We start from the raw sequence: 19,450 nt of genomic DNA, 5'->3' as shown, positions 1-19,450 counted from the left end.
GAACCAGGCTGGGAGTTTTAAAGGCCTCAGGAATCTTTTGCAGGTGTTTAGAGTTAACTCGTTGAGTCAGATGATTAGGTTCATAGCTCGTTTAGAGACCCTTTTAATGATATGCTAATTTTGTGAGATAGGAATTTTGGGTTTTCATGAGCTGTATGCCAAAATCATCCGTATTAAGACAATAAAAGACCTGAAATATTTCAGTTAGTGTGCAATGAATCTAAAATATATGAATGTTAAATTTTCATCATGACATTATGGAAAATAATGAACTTTATCACAATATGCTAATTTTTTGAGAAGGACCTGTATAGTGCATTTCTAAGCAGCCCATTCTGTTTTAACAGCCCTGGTATGTCAGCAGACTAAGCTTGGAACAGAAATACATTAATTATTAAAGGCCACAATCAGCTGCTGTGCTCGTCTCCTTCTAACGCTCTCCACCCCAACAGCTCACAACCTACTCAATGTTTCAGACAGAGTGAAGTTAGGAGAATTATGTCTTTATTCTCAATGACAGAGGGTGAATTGTTCACTGCTCACTGGACTCAGAGCTCTAGGCTATTAGAAACCAGTATGGTTTTATGACTCTGGTCTTAAAGGTTTTTCTGAGAAGATTCTGTTTTAGTTTTTCGGAATGTATTAACTCCAGTGAACAAGGGATAGGTTCAGAATATGCTGCCTAAAATAATTACCTTTAATACAAGAACTGATCTGATAGGTGCTTTTGTTGTGATGAAAAAACTAGAGGACCACAACGCCTCTCTTAAAACAATAGTTCTGTATATTGAAGGCCCCAGATACAAAAGGCTTAACGTCATCATTTATAGACGTTTATTCTAGAATTGTGCCGCTCAAAGTGGCTGCAGGTCGTAGGAGCTTTGGGATTAATAAAGTATTTTTGATTTGAGTTTTGTTTTGGTCTGATCCTTATTGTTTATACACTCCAGGTGATGTGTCATAGGTCATTACTTAGATTGTGGTTCTTACTTATTCTTGTATTTCTGTTTACAGTGCAATGTAGTTCTGTTGCTTCTGTAAGATTTGCCATTTGGTTATATTGTGTCTTTGTATCTCTTTTCAGCTCATTCATGTTTATTTGTTTCTACTCTGCCACAGCCATTAAGTAATCAGTTTCATTCAGTCCACCTGCACCATGCCTGTCAGCCTCCCTGTCACACCTATGTTCTGCACTATTTTTACTCGTTTGCTCTGTTTGCTCCTTGCAGGATTATATTGTTTGTCAAGCCTGTCCATGATTGCTGATCATGCCATGTCATCTGCTGCGCATGCCTATTTTTGCTTTTGCTCCATGTTTCGCCCACCTTATGCCTGCCTGTAAGTTTTCGCATTTTATTAAAATTTTGAATGTCTTCTACTGCCATGTGCCAGACTGCCTGTCTGCCACATGGTCCACTCCAAGAAAGCCACCTTCCTGACAAGCTTTCAAATGTACTTGTTTAAGTATATTTTGTCTTTACTTGATTTAAGGGTGGCTAGAGTATGGCCTAGTTTAATACTGGAACAAACTTTTATGTTGATGCTGCCATAGAGAGGTTTTCTATCTGTCTTGGTCTAAGAATAATTTTCATTGCATAACAGGATAATTATTTGGGATATGACGCATGTGTGCACGTATTGTTACAGAAAATATTCGGTACAGACCCGTTGGTCTGGTGTGCACATGTACCAAATGAATACTATGCTATTATCGGGCCTAGTTTTTAACAGTTGCACCTCTGCTGCTGTGATTTATGCCTGTTCTTCTCTGCTGAACATCAAAGAGTCTTTGGAGTGTCTTTTTGATGATTCCTACAGTTATAGGAAAATCTTTCTGCCACCATTAATGTATTCCACTTGAATATTACTCATGAGACTTACCTCAGCTAATCCTAAAAAGAAATCGGGTAAAACGGCTGTGGGGCTGGCATCCAGGTACAGATGAGACGAGCCACCAGGTCGCAGATTCTGGACTGGAGGCGTTCCTGGTTTTTGTTGCCAGTTACTCTTCAAGTTGTGGTTGGACACATGCCCTCACAGCCACTGTAGCCTTGGTTTTTCTCATCTGATGCTCTGGATTCTGTCAATGATGGTCAGATGGCCGTGCCCTAGTCACTTGCACTGGTAAATCAGAGGCTGTTCCCCTGATGCAGCCGGAGATCACGTGACCAGTCAAGATGTTTGCTGTCAGTCTCACTCAGACTAACTAATGCGAAACCTGTGCTGTCATCAACCAGTTTGATTCTTAGCAATCATTCCATCACCAATAAATTATTGTCCCTTAATGAACTTTTCACAAGAAAAACTGATTTCCTGACAACTAAGGTTCAGATAGAGTGATGTCACAGAAGGACACTCTAATTATCTTTCCTACACCTAAATCTTAGTTTGTGTGTTTAAACTCAGGTATTTATATGAAAGCATGATGAATAGTCTGAGTCTGAGGGAGGGAATATACTCACCATAAAATACAGACGTTCATTCTGAAAATAATCCAGCATACCTCTCATCCACTCAGTCATGAAGTGTTAACCTTTTCTTCCAAATGGGTGATTTAGTGTACATACAGTCTAAGAGCTTTACCTTTTGAACTGGAGCTGGAGTCTATCTGGGGATGATCTTAAACAGATGGGGTGAAACATCTTATTTTTCCCTTCTTTGATCAGTTTGTTTGACTGAATGTTGGCTCTTACAATCACCTATTTGAGAACCTGTCTTTAAGCCATTAATATACCAACTTTAACTAAATATACTCACTCATGCAAATGTCATTGCTTATTATGTATGTGATCAGATTGTCTCTTGTTGCAGATGAGATCATGCAGCAGGAGATCAGACCCCTGCTGGCTGTGGACATAATAGAGCAGCTTCATCGCCAGTTTGCCTTACTTTCAGGTAGATAATTATCCCTTTCTGTCCCACTGCAATATGGTGTATATCTGGATTACCTTTCCTTGTTTTTCATAAGAAGTCTTCCACTGAAGAAGCAAGTATGTGTTTAGTTGCTTCTTCAGGGAAAATTGAGAGGAAAAGAAGCAAGTGGGTCCTGCTAATGGAATGCAACTGATCAGCCAGTGTGACCATCTCTAAACAAGCAGAGTCTTTGTCACTTTGCTGGTCTGAAGCATGCAGGAGTTTTGTAAACAACATACCAATGAAAAAGGAACTTATTGATGATCTTAGTGAAGTAAATAATGTCACCTATCAATCTAGGAAGCACTATAAGGCCATGTATGAGACAATTTAGAATTGATTATTCAATTGTAAGAAAGAATAACATTTAAAACTTCTGCTAATCTTGGCAGGTGCCAATGCGTCTGCAAATTCTCCCCAAGGTCCAAACAGGCAATGCTAAGAGAATTGCCAAAAATCCGAAAGATATATTTCAGAGTCTACAGGCCTCGTTTTGCATGTTAAATGTTGATGACAGCCCAGTCAGAGAAATCATCAGCAAGCATTGCTTATATGGGGAGATTAAAAGGGAGGATTAAAAGAAACATCAGCCTTTGGGTTTTATACTTGTAGGCTCTGTCATCAGCCTGAAGGTAACTCGTCAAATAAAGAGAACACACCATGAGAGAGGTAATTCAGGCTGTATTTGCCAGTCTGAGTAAACTCCTTTCAGAAGTCAGCCTAGCTATATGCCCTGATGAGTAAAAGTGCACACCTGTTTAAATAGCATTTATTATCATTGTTTTACATTGAAAATGAAATGATTAGTGCCATGTCAATTTGGCAAAAACAAAATCACCTGATCATGAGTGTATTTCATCAGACATTTTCCAAGATGACTACTTGCATATTAATTTCTTGTGTCACATAAAAGATTAATCTGTAGCTATGGTTGAATTTGTTTAAGTTCTCTGGTTAAATGCATTAAAATAGAGTATTCTCCGGATTTGTTTACAGCCACACTGCATTCAAAACATGAAGCAGCATTTGTCTTTTGTATAATAATGAACTTTTTCTAAACACATGTAGCTTCTGTCAGTGTAAAAATCCTGCTTTATTGTAGTTTTTAGTTTGCCCTTTAATTTAAAAAGAAAAAAAACCATAATTTGAATGGATGTTCTAGTTCTAGTAAATATAGTTTTGATTTTAGTGTCACATTCTGCGGATGAAGTGGACCAATATGCAGACAAGAGCTGGGCAGCAGCATGTTAAAGGAATGCTTCATCTTTATTCAAAGGATTCCAAAAACATAGCAAAAATCACTGCAGGTACTAACATGAGTCGAGTCCAAAACTTACATGAGTTCTATCTGCAGGAACGTAGCAAAACAGAACTTAATCAGGGGTAGTGAACGGGAGGAACCAGCAAAGAACAATAAAACCCGACCAACTAATATACAGAGGGTAACAAAGGGCAGATAATCAAAAGAACTAGGAACAGGTGTGACATGGAAGCAGGGAGGCTGAAGGAACAGGTGAAACTAATACAAAGACTAAAGCATGGGAGAAGGAACTAATTAACAATACAAAGAACAGACCTAAGCAAAACTATAGACAAAGATAAATAACCAAATGAAGCATAAGAATCAGGAATAACCATGAACTAAAGGAAACTGAGAAACTGGAGGTAACAGAAGAAAAACAACCTAAGATCTAAGAAACTGGCAAAATATGAATCAACAAAAGAAACCATAAAGAAACCCTGACTACAAAAGTAAACAAACCTAAACCAACACTGACTGAACTAACTGGGAAGGAAGCAGAGAAAGCGAGAACTAGAATAAATGTAAACCAAACTTAAACAATAACTAAAGCTAACCTATCAGGAGGGACTGGAAGAATAGAGGTAAACTAGGGGAACTAAGCTAGAGAACTATGATAATAATACTACTAATAATGAGAAAACCATTCTAAGTCATAAATAAAAAAACAACAACTAAAGGAACTATGAGTGAGGGGAGAGAGAACAAAACTAACATCAAAATAACCGAAGGAATAAACCAATAACATTACTAAGCCCAAAGAATAAAGATACCCAACTGAAAAGCAAAATAAACATAAAACCAAACAGAGTCCAAAATGTCGAACTCCGACATTTAGTACCTTTTTGGATAATATGGGTCACATTAGCTGATCCAGAGTGCTTCATGAAACTCTTTGCAAGTCTGCACTTGCATACTTTCAATACGTTTCCTGTCACAGACAATGAATATCAGTTGAGTTTAGAACTGGAAGTGTACAGGTCCTTCTCAAACTATTAGCATATTGTGATAAAGTTCATTATTTTCCATAATGTAATGATGAAAATTTAACATTCATATATTTTAGATTCATTGCACACTAACTGAAATATTTCAGGTCTTTTATTGTCTTAATACGGATGATTTTGGCATACAGCTCATGAAAACCCAAAATTCCTATCTCACAAAATTAGCATATTTCATCCGACCAATAAAAGAAAAGTGTTTTTAATACAAAAAACGTCAACCTTCAAATAATCATGTACAGTTATGCACTCAATACTTGGTCGGGAATCCTTTTGCAGAAATGACTGCTTCAATGCGGCGTGGCATGGAGGCAATCAGCCTGTGGCACTGCTGAGGTCTTATGGAGGCCCAGGATGCTTCGATAGCGGCCTTTAGCTCATCCAGAGTGTTGGGTCTTGAGTCTCTCAACGTTCTCTTCACAATATCCCACAGATTCTCTATGGGGTTCAGGTCAGGAGAGTTGGCAGGCCAATTGAGCACAGTGATACCATGGTCAGTAAACCATTTACCAGTGGTTTTGGCACTGTGAGCAGGTGCCAGGTTGTGCTGAAAAATGAAATCTTCATCTCCATAAAGCTTTTCAGCAGATGGAAGCATGAAGTGCTCCAAAATCTTCTGATAGCTAGCTGCATTGACCCTGCCCTTGATAAAACACAGTGGACCAACACCAGCAGCTGACACGGCACCCCAGACCATCACTGACTGTGGGTACTTGACACTGGACTTCTGGCATTTTGGCATTTCCTTCTCCCCAGTCTTCCTCCAGACTCTGGCACCTTGATTTCCGAATGACACGCAGAATTTGCTTTCATCCGTAAAAAGTACTTTGGACCACTGAGCAACAGTCCAGTGCTGCTTCTCTGTAGCCCAGGTCAGGCGCTTCTGCCGCTCTTTCTGGTTCAAAAGTGGCTTGACCTGGGGAATGCGGCACCTGTAGCCCATTTCCTGCACAGGCCTGTGCACGGTGGCTCTGGATGTTTCTACTCCAGACTCAGTCCTCTGCTTCCGCAGGTCCCCCGAGGTCTGGAATCGGCCCTTCTCCACAATCTTCCTCAGGGTCCGGTCACCTCTTCTCGTTGTGCAGTGTTTTCTGCCACACTTTTTCCTTCCCACAGACTTCCCACTGAAGTGCCTTGATACAGCACTCTGGGAACAGCCTATTTGTTCAGAAATTTCTTTCTGTGTCTTACCCTCTTGCTTGAGGGTGTCAATAGTGGCCTTCTGGACAGCAGTCAGGTCGGCAGTCTTACCCATGATTGGGGTTTTGAGTGATGAACCAGGCTGGGAGTTTTAAAGGCCTCAGGAATCTTTTGCAGGTGTTTAAAGTTAACTCGTTGATTCAGATGATTAGGTTCATAGCTCGTTTAGAGACCCTTTTAATGATATGCTAATTTTGTGAGATAGGAATTTTGGGTTTTCATGAGCTGTATGCCAAAATCATCCGTATTAAGACAATAAAAGACCTGAAATATTTCAGTTAGTGTGCAATGAATCTAAAATATATGAATGTTAAATTTTCATCATGACATTATGGAAAATAATGAACTTTATCACAATATGCTAATATTTTGAGAAGGACCTGTATACACACAACCTGGCTATTTCACTCTCCATTAAATACAATACATGTGTTTCATAGTACAGCATTCCCAGCTTCCCGTCTTGTCCTGTAGAATGTCCTTGCAATTCTAAAAGTCTAGGCAGGAATCTAAGTTCTGCCATCCCCCTCATTAGTCTGGGTACTCTCTGACTTTCCAGATGTGCTGGTAGATTTGTCACAGCAGTCTTTGTGGTTCTGCCAGGATGCCTCTCGTTCCTTCTCTTAGTTTTCACACAACAGCTAAATACAGCTTTTTGCAAAGGTTCCTCCCTCAGCATTTATTTTGTCCAAAAAATTGTGTCTGTTGTACATGTGCTTCTAAAGTAAGCTTTACGTTGGTACAGTTGACCCAGATGAACAATCTTATATTTAGATTCATAAACTGAATATGTTTTTGCCGTCATTTAAACTGGAAAGCTGCTGGATAGAATAGTGAGTTCATCTGTTCCGTCACACAATAGTTTTGTTCAAGAGGATTACTGCGCAAAGAAACAGAAGGAAAACATTAGAAATCTATTATAAATGGTTGTACAATATGATAGAGTTCTGTACTTAATGTCAGTTCTGATTCTAAATAGAACTAGCCTTCTGTCCATGGGTATCATGTCTGTGTGTTATAGGATGCCATCTTATGGCCATTTGGTCTAAATGCAAGCATTATAAAGAAATTCAGTAGATATTTTCTACACCTTCTTTGTCTAAGTGTGTGTTGAACAGTTTCACTTTTCCTTGCTTTAAATGCAAAGCATGTATATAAAAACTCAACGTTTTCTAAATAAATGTTTTTAACAGTAAAAAGAAAGTATATTAACTGTTCTTTACTGTGCTTCTCAACTAGATCTATTTACCAAAGAGAAGAATATGTTACTACCTGGCTTCAGAACATTAACACAGTTACTTTGCTGTAAAACCTTTAAGATGCCTAAAATGAGTCCACCTGACTCACAGGTTCCACTTGTCTTGCAACATGTCAGTGTAGAGTTTCACCCTCTGACTGTATGCACAAGTTTTAAAGTGACAGAGCACACAAAATTAGGAAATATCTTTCAGATGTCAACATAAGTGAGATGTCTGACGTTTCTAGTTTTTAAGATTACATTTAAGTACATACTCTGCTTTTATTATGAAGTACTTGCATTGTTTAGTGTTCAGTTTATGTATTATATCTAGGAGCAACAGGTTCAGCCACGCAGGAAAACACAGGAGCTGGTTGCATGGTGGTGACTGACCATCCCATGCAGGGTCATTTTTCAACATTAACAAACCACACAAGGGCCATTATGTACAGTAACTATGTCGCAGCGGTCATCACTCCACTCAGCTCACAAAAAAAGATTGAATAACTCAGTTCCAGTCTAAATATTACGTCAGTTTGTCCACATTTATAATTATCTAATGCTATTCAAATATTTGAAATTCAGTGCAGTGCAGCTATTTGTTTAATCAAACACACAATTATTCAATTATAGAAATGTATTGAATGTTCCATTCTGGTCATCCATGGCTAAAAGAAGAGCTGGGGAGTAAATACTGTTAGTGCCCAATAGATAGGAAATATTACAATGATTAGTTTCTGATCTCAAACACTGTGCAGCAGTGGTCAGTCAGATGTGTGTCTGGTGTCTGCATGATGGCCCTTTAATGGAGTGGTCACATCATCGTGTCATTTTTGTTGACAAAATATCTTTGTCTGTGGAAAAATGACATTATTTTTGACAGTTTGAACTGTTGGCAGTGAAGCAATGATAAAAAAGACAGTAATTGTTTCATTGGATGTTCTTGTGCTGCAGGAGGGCGAGGAAAGGATGGCGCCCCTATCATCACTTTCCCAGAGTACTCAGGCTTCAGTGAAGTGCCAGAGGAAGATTTCCTTAATGTAGTAACCTACCTGACCAGTATCCCCAGGTATGTATACACACATAAATACTCTGGACCCCAACATACAAAGAAAACTAAGCTTTTCTCAGAGCCTGTCCACACAAATTCTGGCATTTTGGTTTTCAAATGATAAAAATATTTCACGGCTAAAGCTTTTTCATGTAATAGAAGTGATGTGAACATTAGGCACCAGAAATAGACCTAAACCCTTGGATTTTTAGCAATGCTGCCACGTTATATTTTGAGCAATGTAGTTTAACATTTTATAAGCAAGTGATTGGTCTTTAATTAATGTCACCAGGAATAAATACAATCTGATACTCTTTGGAGGAATTAATGCAGTAGCATATCCTAATGTAAAGCTTTTTAAAACTGATAATAAAGATTTCAAGGAACAAAACACTTTTTACACTTCAACAAAAATGATTTTTATGTCCAACCCCAAATTGTGGGAGAAAAAGTAAAGTTTTTGAAAAAGTAAAGTTAAAGTTGAACCAGAAAATTAGGAAGAGAAATCTCATATAATTCACTAAATGCATTCATGTGTCATGTAACACAGCTACTGCAGCAAGCTGCCACCTTGTCCAGTACTATTCAAGAATCTTGGACATTGAGAACATCCCCTATTTTTCCTTTGGCGTGAATAAATAATTTTTTTAATTGGATTTTGAATTGAACTGAAATCCACGTTTGTACTCCAAGAAATGTAAAAGATATCTTTCTTTTCAGGTTTGCTTTCAGTGTTCATGGCAGCATCTTCCAGACTGTCGCAATACAATAGGACATTCCATTCTAAAGTTTCTTGTGTCACTTATCTCCAGCTTGGATGCTGCCAGCATCGGCTTCATCATCATTATTGATCGGCGGAAGGATAAATGGAGTTCAGTGAAGGCCTCTCTATCCCGGATTGCTGTGAGTTCTCCAAGAACCTGTATAACACCTCAGACAAATATGTTTAGTTGAACTTCTCAACAACGGAGCAATGTTTTCAGGCACGTTTATTTATTTTTAATTAAAATTGGGGAACAATGTGGAGTCAGATAGACAAGGAAGGCAGCCTGCATAGAGTTTTTATGAGCAGAACACAAACTGTCAAAGCACAAAGACTGGAATCATTAAAACTGAGACAAGAAACAACCAAAACAAGATCGGGGTCAAAACAGAAAGAGGAACGGTAAAATAAAGCAAAACTTTATTGCAGCCACAGGGACCTTTTCCAAGAAGCAGAGGGTCCTTTCTTCAACTCCCCTGTTTCCAGCCCAGGAACCAGAAACTGCAACACTGTTCCGAAAAAAGGTTTTATCCAATTTATGGATTTAGTTTCTTGATGTTAACAGGCAGTGGTTTCCAGCTCCCTATCAAGTTTCTTTCCTAAATAGAATTGTGTAAAGCACTTAAAACGTCCTGTTATCTTTACTGGTGCATCTACACTCAGAAATGTGTAGTGGAACATAAACCCAGTCTGAATGGTTCTCAGTGATTCATGTTTATTAAGCAAGATCAAATTCACTCCAATGTCGCTTCTCTGTAGCAATACAGGCTGTTTTTTAAATGAGCCGATTTAGTCAGTGTCACTGATCTATTGCAAGTCTTTGAACTAAATAGACAAGAACATATTTTAGAGTTGTTCTTGTCTTTTTTGTTCTTAAATCTTGTACAGATTCTCATAATTAAAAGGCTATGATCAAATATATAAGTTAATAACTGCAGATGTAGCCAAACAACTCTGGCATCAAATACACAAAACTAAGTTACCAGCTTTGAATTTGTCAGGTCTCATTAATAGGTTGCTGCCATCTCTGAATCGACACTGGAGGAAGCTGAAGAAAATCTTAATAGGCACAGAGGTCATTAACACCTTTTTGAAACACCTCTATGTTCATGTTGTTTTCAGGGTGCATTTCCAGGAAACCTTCAGCTGGTGTTGGTGCTGAGGCCATCCAGATTCTTTCAGAGGACAATAGCTGATATTGGAATAAAGCTGCACAAGGATGACTTCAAAATGAAGGTACAGAGAAGCAGGAATGTGTTTCAATCTGGGTCAAACAACAAATGAATGGTTTATAATTAAATTCAAATGTTAAAACTTTCACTAAACACTCATATTCATTGGAGAAAAAAGATCTGGTTTCTTACTCTGCAAAAGTTTCGTATTTCTCCTGCCTGTGGATAAAAAATAAAATATAAAAATTTGTAACAAAATCTGTAAAAAAAACATTTTCTTAATTGATTTATGTGTAGACGCCCTGTCAATGAGGCTTTTTTTTTTCCACATGTGACTAAACATATAATACTTTTCACTTCATGATTGAGTATCTTTTTATGACTTTTATTATCTGGTATCTTACCTGTACTTAAAAAAAAAGCTAAGCCAGGGTGCCACAAGTTTTCTGGACATTAAAATATCAGGTTTTTACAATTAAACCAGATTAAACCAGATATTTGCATACGCTGTAGAAAAGTAAACAATCTATTTTTTAACTCACTGTTTGATTTTATATGAGACTGTTTCTGTTTTAGGTCAGGATAACATTTATAGGTTGACCCATAAATAAGTGGTTATTTAGCAAATATTTCTGTTTGCTAAATAACAACATTGAAATTTCTACAAAGTCATTACATTAAACACTAGCATTGTTATATCTTTAAGCAATTTGGAAAATCCCACATTGTGATTTCATGACTCTTAGAACCTTCTGAAAATGAACACAGAGACAGACTGCTGTGTGATTATGTAATTTACAATATTTGAATTAACTGGAGACGTACCAGCTGTTTCCTTGTGTGACAACATTGGAAAATAAAAAATAAATCTGTTGAGATATTCAGAAGAAAACTGTGGATCTCCACTAGTCTGATTCATCTTTGAGTAGCACACTGTACATTATACACCATTCGACCTAAAACACAGGCACTATACAAAACTGTGGACAATAATAAGTGATTTATATGCATAGACAGGTCAGGACATGATATTTCACAAAAAAAAAAACAACCCACACACATTTTTAGTTCTGCCAATATTAGTGGGAATTCTGAGACATTTACTGTATGTTCATTGTTTACCATAAATATCAATCGGTCTAAAATCAAGGTGCAGAATTTGTGAATCATGAATGTTTAAACATAATTAAATATTTATTTGTATCATAGAGGGTTAGTGTCATTGTAGTATGATCCAGAACATGGTTATGAACACTTAAATGATCGTAATACTTGGTAATCCTTTTCTTTTAGATTGTTATGCTGAACTCTCTATCAGATCTTCATGGGTATGTGGATAAAAGCCAGCTGACCCAGGAATTTGGAGGTAGTCTCGAGTACTCTCATAGCCAGTGGATACACCACCGAACTGTGAGCAAATATTACGCATAAACAATGTATAATTTTAACTTATTTATACTTCACCCCAAGTATTTAACTTGTCAGAAGGCAGTGCCTTGACTGAGTTCATGTCAGTTTCTGTGGAATGAAAATAAGACTCCTTTCAAACGATCCTCAAAACTTCTTCACCTTCATACCACTTAGGCAGGCACATCACGTATGCAAACATAGAGCAGTATAAACAAATGCAGCTAGCCTCTTGTCCATGGTGGTGGTAGACACAATCAGTTACAGGGAAAGATAACCAGGAGTGAGCAGTCATTCTGAGAGCAACGCTAAGCTACTCTATTATACATATAATTCTAATATATCAAAGGAAGTCCAGCTGATTTCATGTAGTGGATTGCAACTATCTCTCATCCTGAGCAAATATTTTGCCACAGCGGAGGTGATGGAAGCAGGAGTTCCTTTAGTTGCTTTATTGAGGAGAGAAACACAGCTAAACAGATACGCTTTGAGGCACCAGTGCACTTTATGGGGCAGCTGTAGCTCATTTATTGGCTTTGTCCAGAGGAGAGGCAGTGTTAAACACAGAGAGACAGAGCAGACTATCATTTATAGAGAAAGATCATGAAGTTATTGGCAGCAACAGCTCAGCTGATGGCCACCTTCAGGAAGGTGTCACCGCTAAAACCAGGAACACCAGGCCACATGTTGCTTTATGGAGAAGAAAATCAAATAGAGAATTTGTGCCCAGATGTTCATCACCAGCTGAGTTACACAGCCTTGCAGCCTACAAACATTGGCGGCACACGACTCATTAATGGATGTTTTATGTGACTTATTTTGAAGCATGTCATGAGCAATACCAATGCTAGACCCTGCTTCATTCACATAATAAAACATTGATCAGCCTAAAAGGCTGGCACATGGTAAAACACATCTATAAACAGGTTATAATCCAAGCCTTTAAAGCAATGGCTGATGAAAAAACAAACTTTTACTTCTTTAGCAACGTGTAGCAGCTTCTCGTAACGCAGTGGCAGGGCCAGCTTGTACATAAGCTGTGTAATAGGCTGAAGCTCAGTTTCAGTTTAATGTATTTTTATGATGTGGAAAAGCTAACACTTTTGTTAGCCGTATGCTAAGAAGAAATCACCTTTTTTGCTTCTGCTTGTGCACAGTTACTGTTATTATATCCTGTAGCCACATGATGAACTTATTTCACATTACTAATCACTAACAATTACTAGTATATAAAAATCCAAGACTGTGCTATCTTACACCTTCAAATATCCTGAAAAATCTGGTTCAGTGGCTAGTAATGTAGAAAAATGCTTCGGAATCACATGTCAGTGTTTTTCCTTAGGCCATAGAAAACTTTGCCTTGACGGTGAAAACTACAGCACAGCTGCTGCAGAGGTTTGGTATGGAGCTGGCAGAGACAGAGCTTCCCAATGACGTGCAGAGCACCAAAGACCTGCTCACAGCGCACACTGACAAACACAATAACCTCAAGGTGAGGCAGTACATTTAAAACACAAAAAATGCATGAAGACTAATATTTCATCCAAATGTTCTTCCTAAAATAGCATAGCAGCGAGTGTTGAAAATACAGCAAGCAGAGATTTAAACATTGGGTCAACTCATTTTATTGTCAAAACTTAAACTCATAATAATTGTTTTGTTGTCTTTTTGAATTCTGTATCAAACACATTGGGTGTAAAAATGTTTTACAAGCCACTTCTATTAACATTTTAAATTCCTTCATACCTCTAAAACAGGATGAGCTGAAGCTAGCTTTAAGACAAGGCAGCACCTTGTTTACCTGCATCAAAGATCAGGCAGCCAAGTCGGAGAATCACAAACTCAACCCCGATGAGATGGAGAACCAAACCACTGTGGAACGGTAACTGACATAATTTTTATTTTATGTTGTAATCTTAGTGTTTAGTCTGAAAATGTTCATCATGTTCAAATGTTCATCTCAGTATACCTGGTAAAGTAGCTTCTTTGTGTTTTAGGCTCCTCGCCCAACTTGACGAGACAGAGAATGCTTTTGAGCAGTTCTGGTCGACGCATCATCTGAAGCTGGAGCAGTGCCTGCAGCTGCGCCACTTTGAACAGGATTTTAGAGAGGTATAACCACTGTCAGCATGATAGCCTCTGCCTAGCAACCTTTGGATCATTTCTGTCCTTTCTTCAAACACATTCAAGACCGATACCCTTAAAAGTTTGGAAAAAAAAGATTTATCTCTCTTTGGAAAGATTTGTTCCTTGGGACTTTGCCAGGACTGACATTTAAAACATCTATCATATAAATGTTCCTTCATATAAACCTTCTACGATATCAGAGCACATCAGTTCCAAATCAAATGTGTTTAATTAAATTCCTTTCAGTCACATTCAGTCCAACAATAAATCATACATTTATTTTTATTTTAATGAAAAGATTTCAGGAAAGCTAGTAAAGTGTCGTCTTAGAAAACAAGCAGATATCAGTGAAAATTTACCTTTAGACAATCCATTACCCTGAGCAAGCACCAGGCAACAGGGGAGCGGAAAACTCCCTTTTCTGGTTATGGATCTTCAGCAGAACCAAGTTCAGGATGAGAGACCACCTGCTGCACGTCCAAGAGGACAGGACAGAGACAAGCAGACTAACATTAAGGCTTCTGGCAATAAATGGAAACAAACAATGGTAAGAATAAAATAACAAGGCCCAAAATATGTTAAAATAAAGATTAAAAAGGAAATTTCTGGAAAGGTGGTTACTGCATCCAGTTCTCCAGTAGTTTGGTTCTATAGTAGCGATAGAACAGAAGCACTGGTACAGGAAAAACAAGTGCTGTTGTCCAGAGAAACAATGCACCACTAGGAACACTGAAACGTGAGTTTCCACATACCAAAAAGCCATTACTTTATCTCTATACATTCCTTGAGTAAAAGGCCATTCTACATCTATACTAAAATATTCAATCAATATGTTATTTAAGGATTTCACATTTGTTCTGTAATAATTAGATGTTTTACTGTTTTTGTCTACTGCAGTTCTTCTTCCTATTTTTTAGCATGTGTGCAATTTGCTGCTGTTACAATGTCAGTTTCCCCACTTATCTTTATCCTTCTATTCCATTCTATCCTGTGTGCATCACAATCTATATGTCTGTTTCTTCAGGTTAAAGTATCTTTAGACACTCTGATGGACTCTCTAAAAGATTTATCTGATACTGGAGATTGTGTGGCCAGAGTGGAACATCTGCTGAAAGAGCTCAAAGCCCTTGAGGAAAAGGCTCAGGTCTGTCAACACAGACATGCAAAAGTACACACAAAACATTACACTAATATGTTTTTCTTATTTTCACTCTATATTACAATGGGAGTCCTTTTTAAATGAAACATCTCTTCTTTTAGAAGGTTCTGATTAAGATCCTATCACAGATTCATAAGTAAAAACTATTCCATATTAATGTTTCTATGCAAAAGAGGGGTGTACAAACATTATCATCTATTGCAAATTCAACATGTTAACACAGTTGAATGTCTTAGCATTTCAGGTATACTATATCAGGTGTAGGGGTTACGCACGCCGTGTATAGAGGCTACAGTCCTTGAAGCAGCCGTCCCGGATTCGAGTCCCGGACCCCGGAGACGTTTGCACAATGTCTTCCCCCTCTCTCTCCTTCTATTTCCTGTCTGCCTACTGTCGGAAAAATTGAAAAATAAAGGCCTCTCGTGCCGCAAAAAAAAAAATATCTAATTTAAAAATCCTTTATTAATCCCAAAGGGAAATTAAATATATAGAAAAATATAGATAATGTGTTTACCTACATGTGCCAGGGCAACACACAACACCCAAGAGCAGCAAATGACAGGTGGACCCAGCTCTGGAAGCCCACAACAGCACCAGATGGACATATACAGAGGCCATCACTGTTTTTTGGTTGTTTCATTACTGTTCCCACCTGGTGAGTTAGCCCCTGGGAAGTGAAGAGGAAGGGATGCCTGCCAGAGCCCCAAAAAGCCCCTACAGCCCACGCCCACCCCATCACATCCCCAGGAGCCAAAGGCCACCCGAAGGGAGCCCACCACTTCGTGATGAGGCCTGAACACCCTCACAAACAACACCCAAGTCGGGGGCAGCCCTCTCCCAGTCCCCCTGTGGCACTGCCAGAAACCCCCTAGGCCCTCCTGGGTGCTGCTAGATGGCGCTCTCCCCATGCTTGCAAGATCCATTGTCCCACACCTCAGGACTCTATGTGTGGTACTGCATATGTTAGGAAGGAGGGGATGGGCGCCAGCTCCCCAATCATAAGCATTATTCCTAAACCAAAAAAGCATAAGTTTAAAGATATAAATGCTCACAAAATGTTTTTTTCAGAGCTCTGAACCTTTTATAAAGACAGAAAACATTATCAGAATTAATAATTATTGTTAGAAAATAAGAATAACATTTCTGACATTACTTGCTTTTTATAGTCCACAGTGGAAAAGGCCCAGCTCCATGCCATGCATGGTGACCAGCTCATCCAAAGCAACCACTACGCCGTGGACTCCATCCGCCCAAAATGTGTGGAGCTCCGGCGGGTCTGTGATGACTTCAGCAATGAGGCCAAGAAGAAGTCTGATGTTTTATCCAAAGCTTTGCACATACACATGGGTATTGAGAAGGTATGGATGTGAAAGGTTTGAAACATATTAGAAATGTCAGTCTCAGAAAACTAATTAGATGTTTGGCATTTGATTTACATTCTACCTGTACAAACTTAATAAGTCTAGAAATTCACTGCTGTTTGCATCTTCATCTGGTATTTCTTTGTCATAGTACAGGACAGAAAATTCAATGTATTCATACAACAGTAAACCCCGCTTCAGCAGTTTGTCTTGGTGTGAAAGTAGAACTTTCAGAGGTTCGGCTGAATTTAAGCCTGACATGTTTGTGTGTATTGCTTGAGAAGTTTAGCTTCTGGTGGACTATCAAACTAAATAATTTTTTTGCAAATGTACCTAGTGATAATAAAAAAATATGTTTCCTACATAGTTCATAAGAAACATCACTTGCTGGGTAGGTAAGAAAACATACAGTGGAAACAAATATCTACATATACATGATTAATAAAGCTAAGTCAGTTATTGTTTTGTTAGTTATTTTCAGGGAATCCATCATGCCTGAGAGAAATATGATTGGTTATGCAAGGTTATTGTACTGATTATTTCTTTAGCAAGTCTTGCCTATGTCAAACAAACTGACTGATGGAAACAGTCTGATTTCAAATGCATTACAATGCTGATTCACCAACAATGGTCGATTGGGTAACAGCTAGTCAGATTGGAGAGACCAGAACAAATCGCATTTTATTTTATAGCAGTTAACTGAAATGCTATTTTCTTAATGCAAGCAATGCGCTTCCTTACATTTCTACTGTTGTTTTAGCTGAGGAACTCACATAGCATATTTCTATACAAGTAACACATTCCTGTAAACTCAGCTGGCATGCAATGCTTTAAGAGAGCAAAGGCTCTTCTAAACACACTGTCAGTACATTAAAATCCAACACTCAGGTGTCAAGCCTCCATCCTCTCCCCTCTTTTTAGTCATGGTTCCCTACCAGCGACCCGCTCAGACTGAACGTTTGTACACACCATCACAGTTGTAGGACAAATCACACATATAACGCGAAGGCCATCAGAATAGAAGTCCACAGTTTCTGTCTCGTGGTTAACCCTTTATTGTTCCAGACAGTAAATGCAGCCATTGTTGGTGATATCACAGAGAAGGTTAGGAGGTTACGGAGTGCAATTGTATTCTGCACTTTGTTGCATCCAGTTTGTTTCCCATTCTCCCACTGATGTTTGACTCCTACATGTCTTATTCATCATACTTTGTAAACACAACCTTTCCTCTGTTGTAAACACAACAGAGGAAATGTATGGTCTTTGTCCTTTTTGATTTTAGAGCTTAAGAAAGGTCGATGTGGCATCAAAAACTTGCCGAGGTCTAACCAGTTTGAATTTTTTGGATGTTCAGGTGAACCAGTGGTGTGAGTCAGGCATCTTCCTGCTGGCTTCCCAAGCTGTGGATAAGTGCCAGTCACAGGAAGGGGCAGAATCAGCTTTAACAGACATTGAACACTTTTTGGAGTCGGCAGAAAAGAACCATGTGACAGAACTGAAGAACCTTCACAAGCAGTATGAAGTTGTCCTGTCAGAGGATATAAAGGTGCACTACACAGAGTAGCATTACTTAAATTAGAAGTAAAAAGAATGCTAATGCATTTAATTGTGATGTAGGGCAACATCCTAAAGGCACTCAAAAGACTGGAGGATGTTCAAGAGATGTTTGAGAAGAGACATGTAAGCTTAAAGAGGCTGTCAGCAAAACAGACAAGGCCAATTCAGCCAGTTGCCCCACGGCCTGAGTCGTCTTCCAAACGTCCAACACAAAAAAACCCCACCAGGACTTCTGGGGTTCAGCAGCGTGAGTGGGATGTTTCAATTTAACTGATTCATGTCTAAGAATAGACAACTTGTGAAAGAGATTCAGACTGTTAAAATGTTTATTGCCTGTAAACATCTTTTGCGCCCTTGTCTGTAAACTTATACAGACTAACTTGTATTTGTACTAATCAACACTAGTACTGTAGTTCAGCTATCTGAGCTCACCCAGAGCCTGAATGCAAGTAAGGATAATTGTGATTCTATGTAATTAGTTTCTTTGTTCTCATGATGTCATTTCAGCCTTGGCTCGAAAGCTGTCTGATAACTCCAACAGTAACAAGCAACCATCTGAATCTGATCCTAACAACAAAAAGAAGAACATACGCAAGACCAAGGGAGGCATAAAGGTACTTTTACTCTCACTGCATCATTAACAGTATACAGTGTTAAAACTTCCCATGATTAAATGAGACAGAGTAGATAACTGGTTCCCCCTTCACTCTATTGTATGTATTGTATTGGTTTATTTGTCATATGCAGGTTAACACACAGTCAACAATGCAATGAAATGCTTGCGGTAAGAAGAACCGTTCAACTCACTATAAAAACAAAAGTACTAATGCCGTGCAATAAAAAAGTACACATCGTGCAGCAGCAATAAGCTAATAAAGTGTCGCACATGTGGTTTGGTACAGTATTGTCCAGAGTTCAGTAGTCTGACAGCTTATGGATAATAACTGTCTTGAAGTCTTTTTCGTGCTGGCAGGCACCTATACCGCCTGCCAGAAGATAGCAGACGTGTGGTCTGTGCCCATTTCGTGTCTATAAACTGCAAAATAAAGGTCACTATTCCCACAAAATAAAAAAAAACTAATACAAAGTTGTGGCACCACCTGATTATCACCAATTAATAGCCAAACAGTTCTGTTATTCAGTCAGTTATTTTCTGAATACCTGCCTGGTGAGGCGTGATACAATAGAACAACAGATGA

The 19,450-nt window shown here is 38.5% G+C and overlaps 1 protein-coding gene across 7 annotated transcripts in view; it reads left to right on the top strand.

The window, feature by feature from the left end:
• Nucleotides 1-19,450, top strand: part of mcf2l2 (MCF.2 cell line derived transforming sequence-like 2) — a 176,052-nt gene that overhangs the window by 42,535 nt on the left and 114,067 nt on the right. For all 7 annotated transcript variants that reach the window (XM_047374354.1, XM_047374353.1, XM_047374350.1 and 4 more), the window contains 13 exons: nucleotides 2,812-2,895; nucleotides 8,609-8,723; nucleotides 9,518-9,608; nucleotides 10,591-10,704; nucleotides 11,934-12,050; nucleotides 13,390-13,539; nucleotides 13,805-13,929; nucleotides 14,045-14,159; nucleotides 15,199-15,318; nucleotides 16,500-16,691; nucleotides 18,049-18,240; nucleotides 18,312-18,498; nucleotides 18,759-18,865. In XM_047374354.1, the coding sequence (XP_047230310.1) occupies nucleotides 2,812-2,895; nucleotides 8,609-8,723; nucleotides 9,518-9,608; nucleotides 10,591-10,704; nucleotides 11,934-12,050; nucleotides 13,390-13,539; nucleotides 13,805-13,929; nucleotides 14,045-14,159; nucleotides 15,199-15,318; nucleotides 16,500-16,691; nucleotides 18,049-18,240; nucleotides 18,312-18,498; nucleotides 18,759-18,865 (1,709 nt within the window). The remainder of the gene's footprint in view (nucleotides 1-2,811; nucleotides 2,896-8,608; nucleotides 8,724-9,517; nucleotides 9,609-10,590; nucleotides 10,705-11,933; nucleotides 12,051-13,389; nucleotides 13,540-13,804; nucleotides 13,930-14,044; nucleotides 14,160-15,198; nucleotides 15,319-16,499; nucleotides 16,692-18,048; nucleotides 18,241-18,311; nucleotides 18,499-18,758; nucleotides 18,866-19,450) is intronic.

Source organism: Girardinichthys multiradiatus, chromosome 9 (assembly GCF_021462225.1).
Source record: "Girardinichthys multiradiatus isolate DD_20200921_A chromosome 9, DD_fGirMul_XY1, whole genome shotgun sequence".
NCBI lineage: Eukaryota > Metazoa > Chordata > Actinopteri > Cyprinodontiformes > Goodeidae > Girardinichthys > Girardinichthys multiradiatus.
The sequence above is the reverse complement of the archived record's forward strand: the minus strand, read 5'-3'. Positions and strand labels throughout refer to the sequence as shown.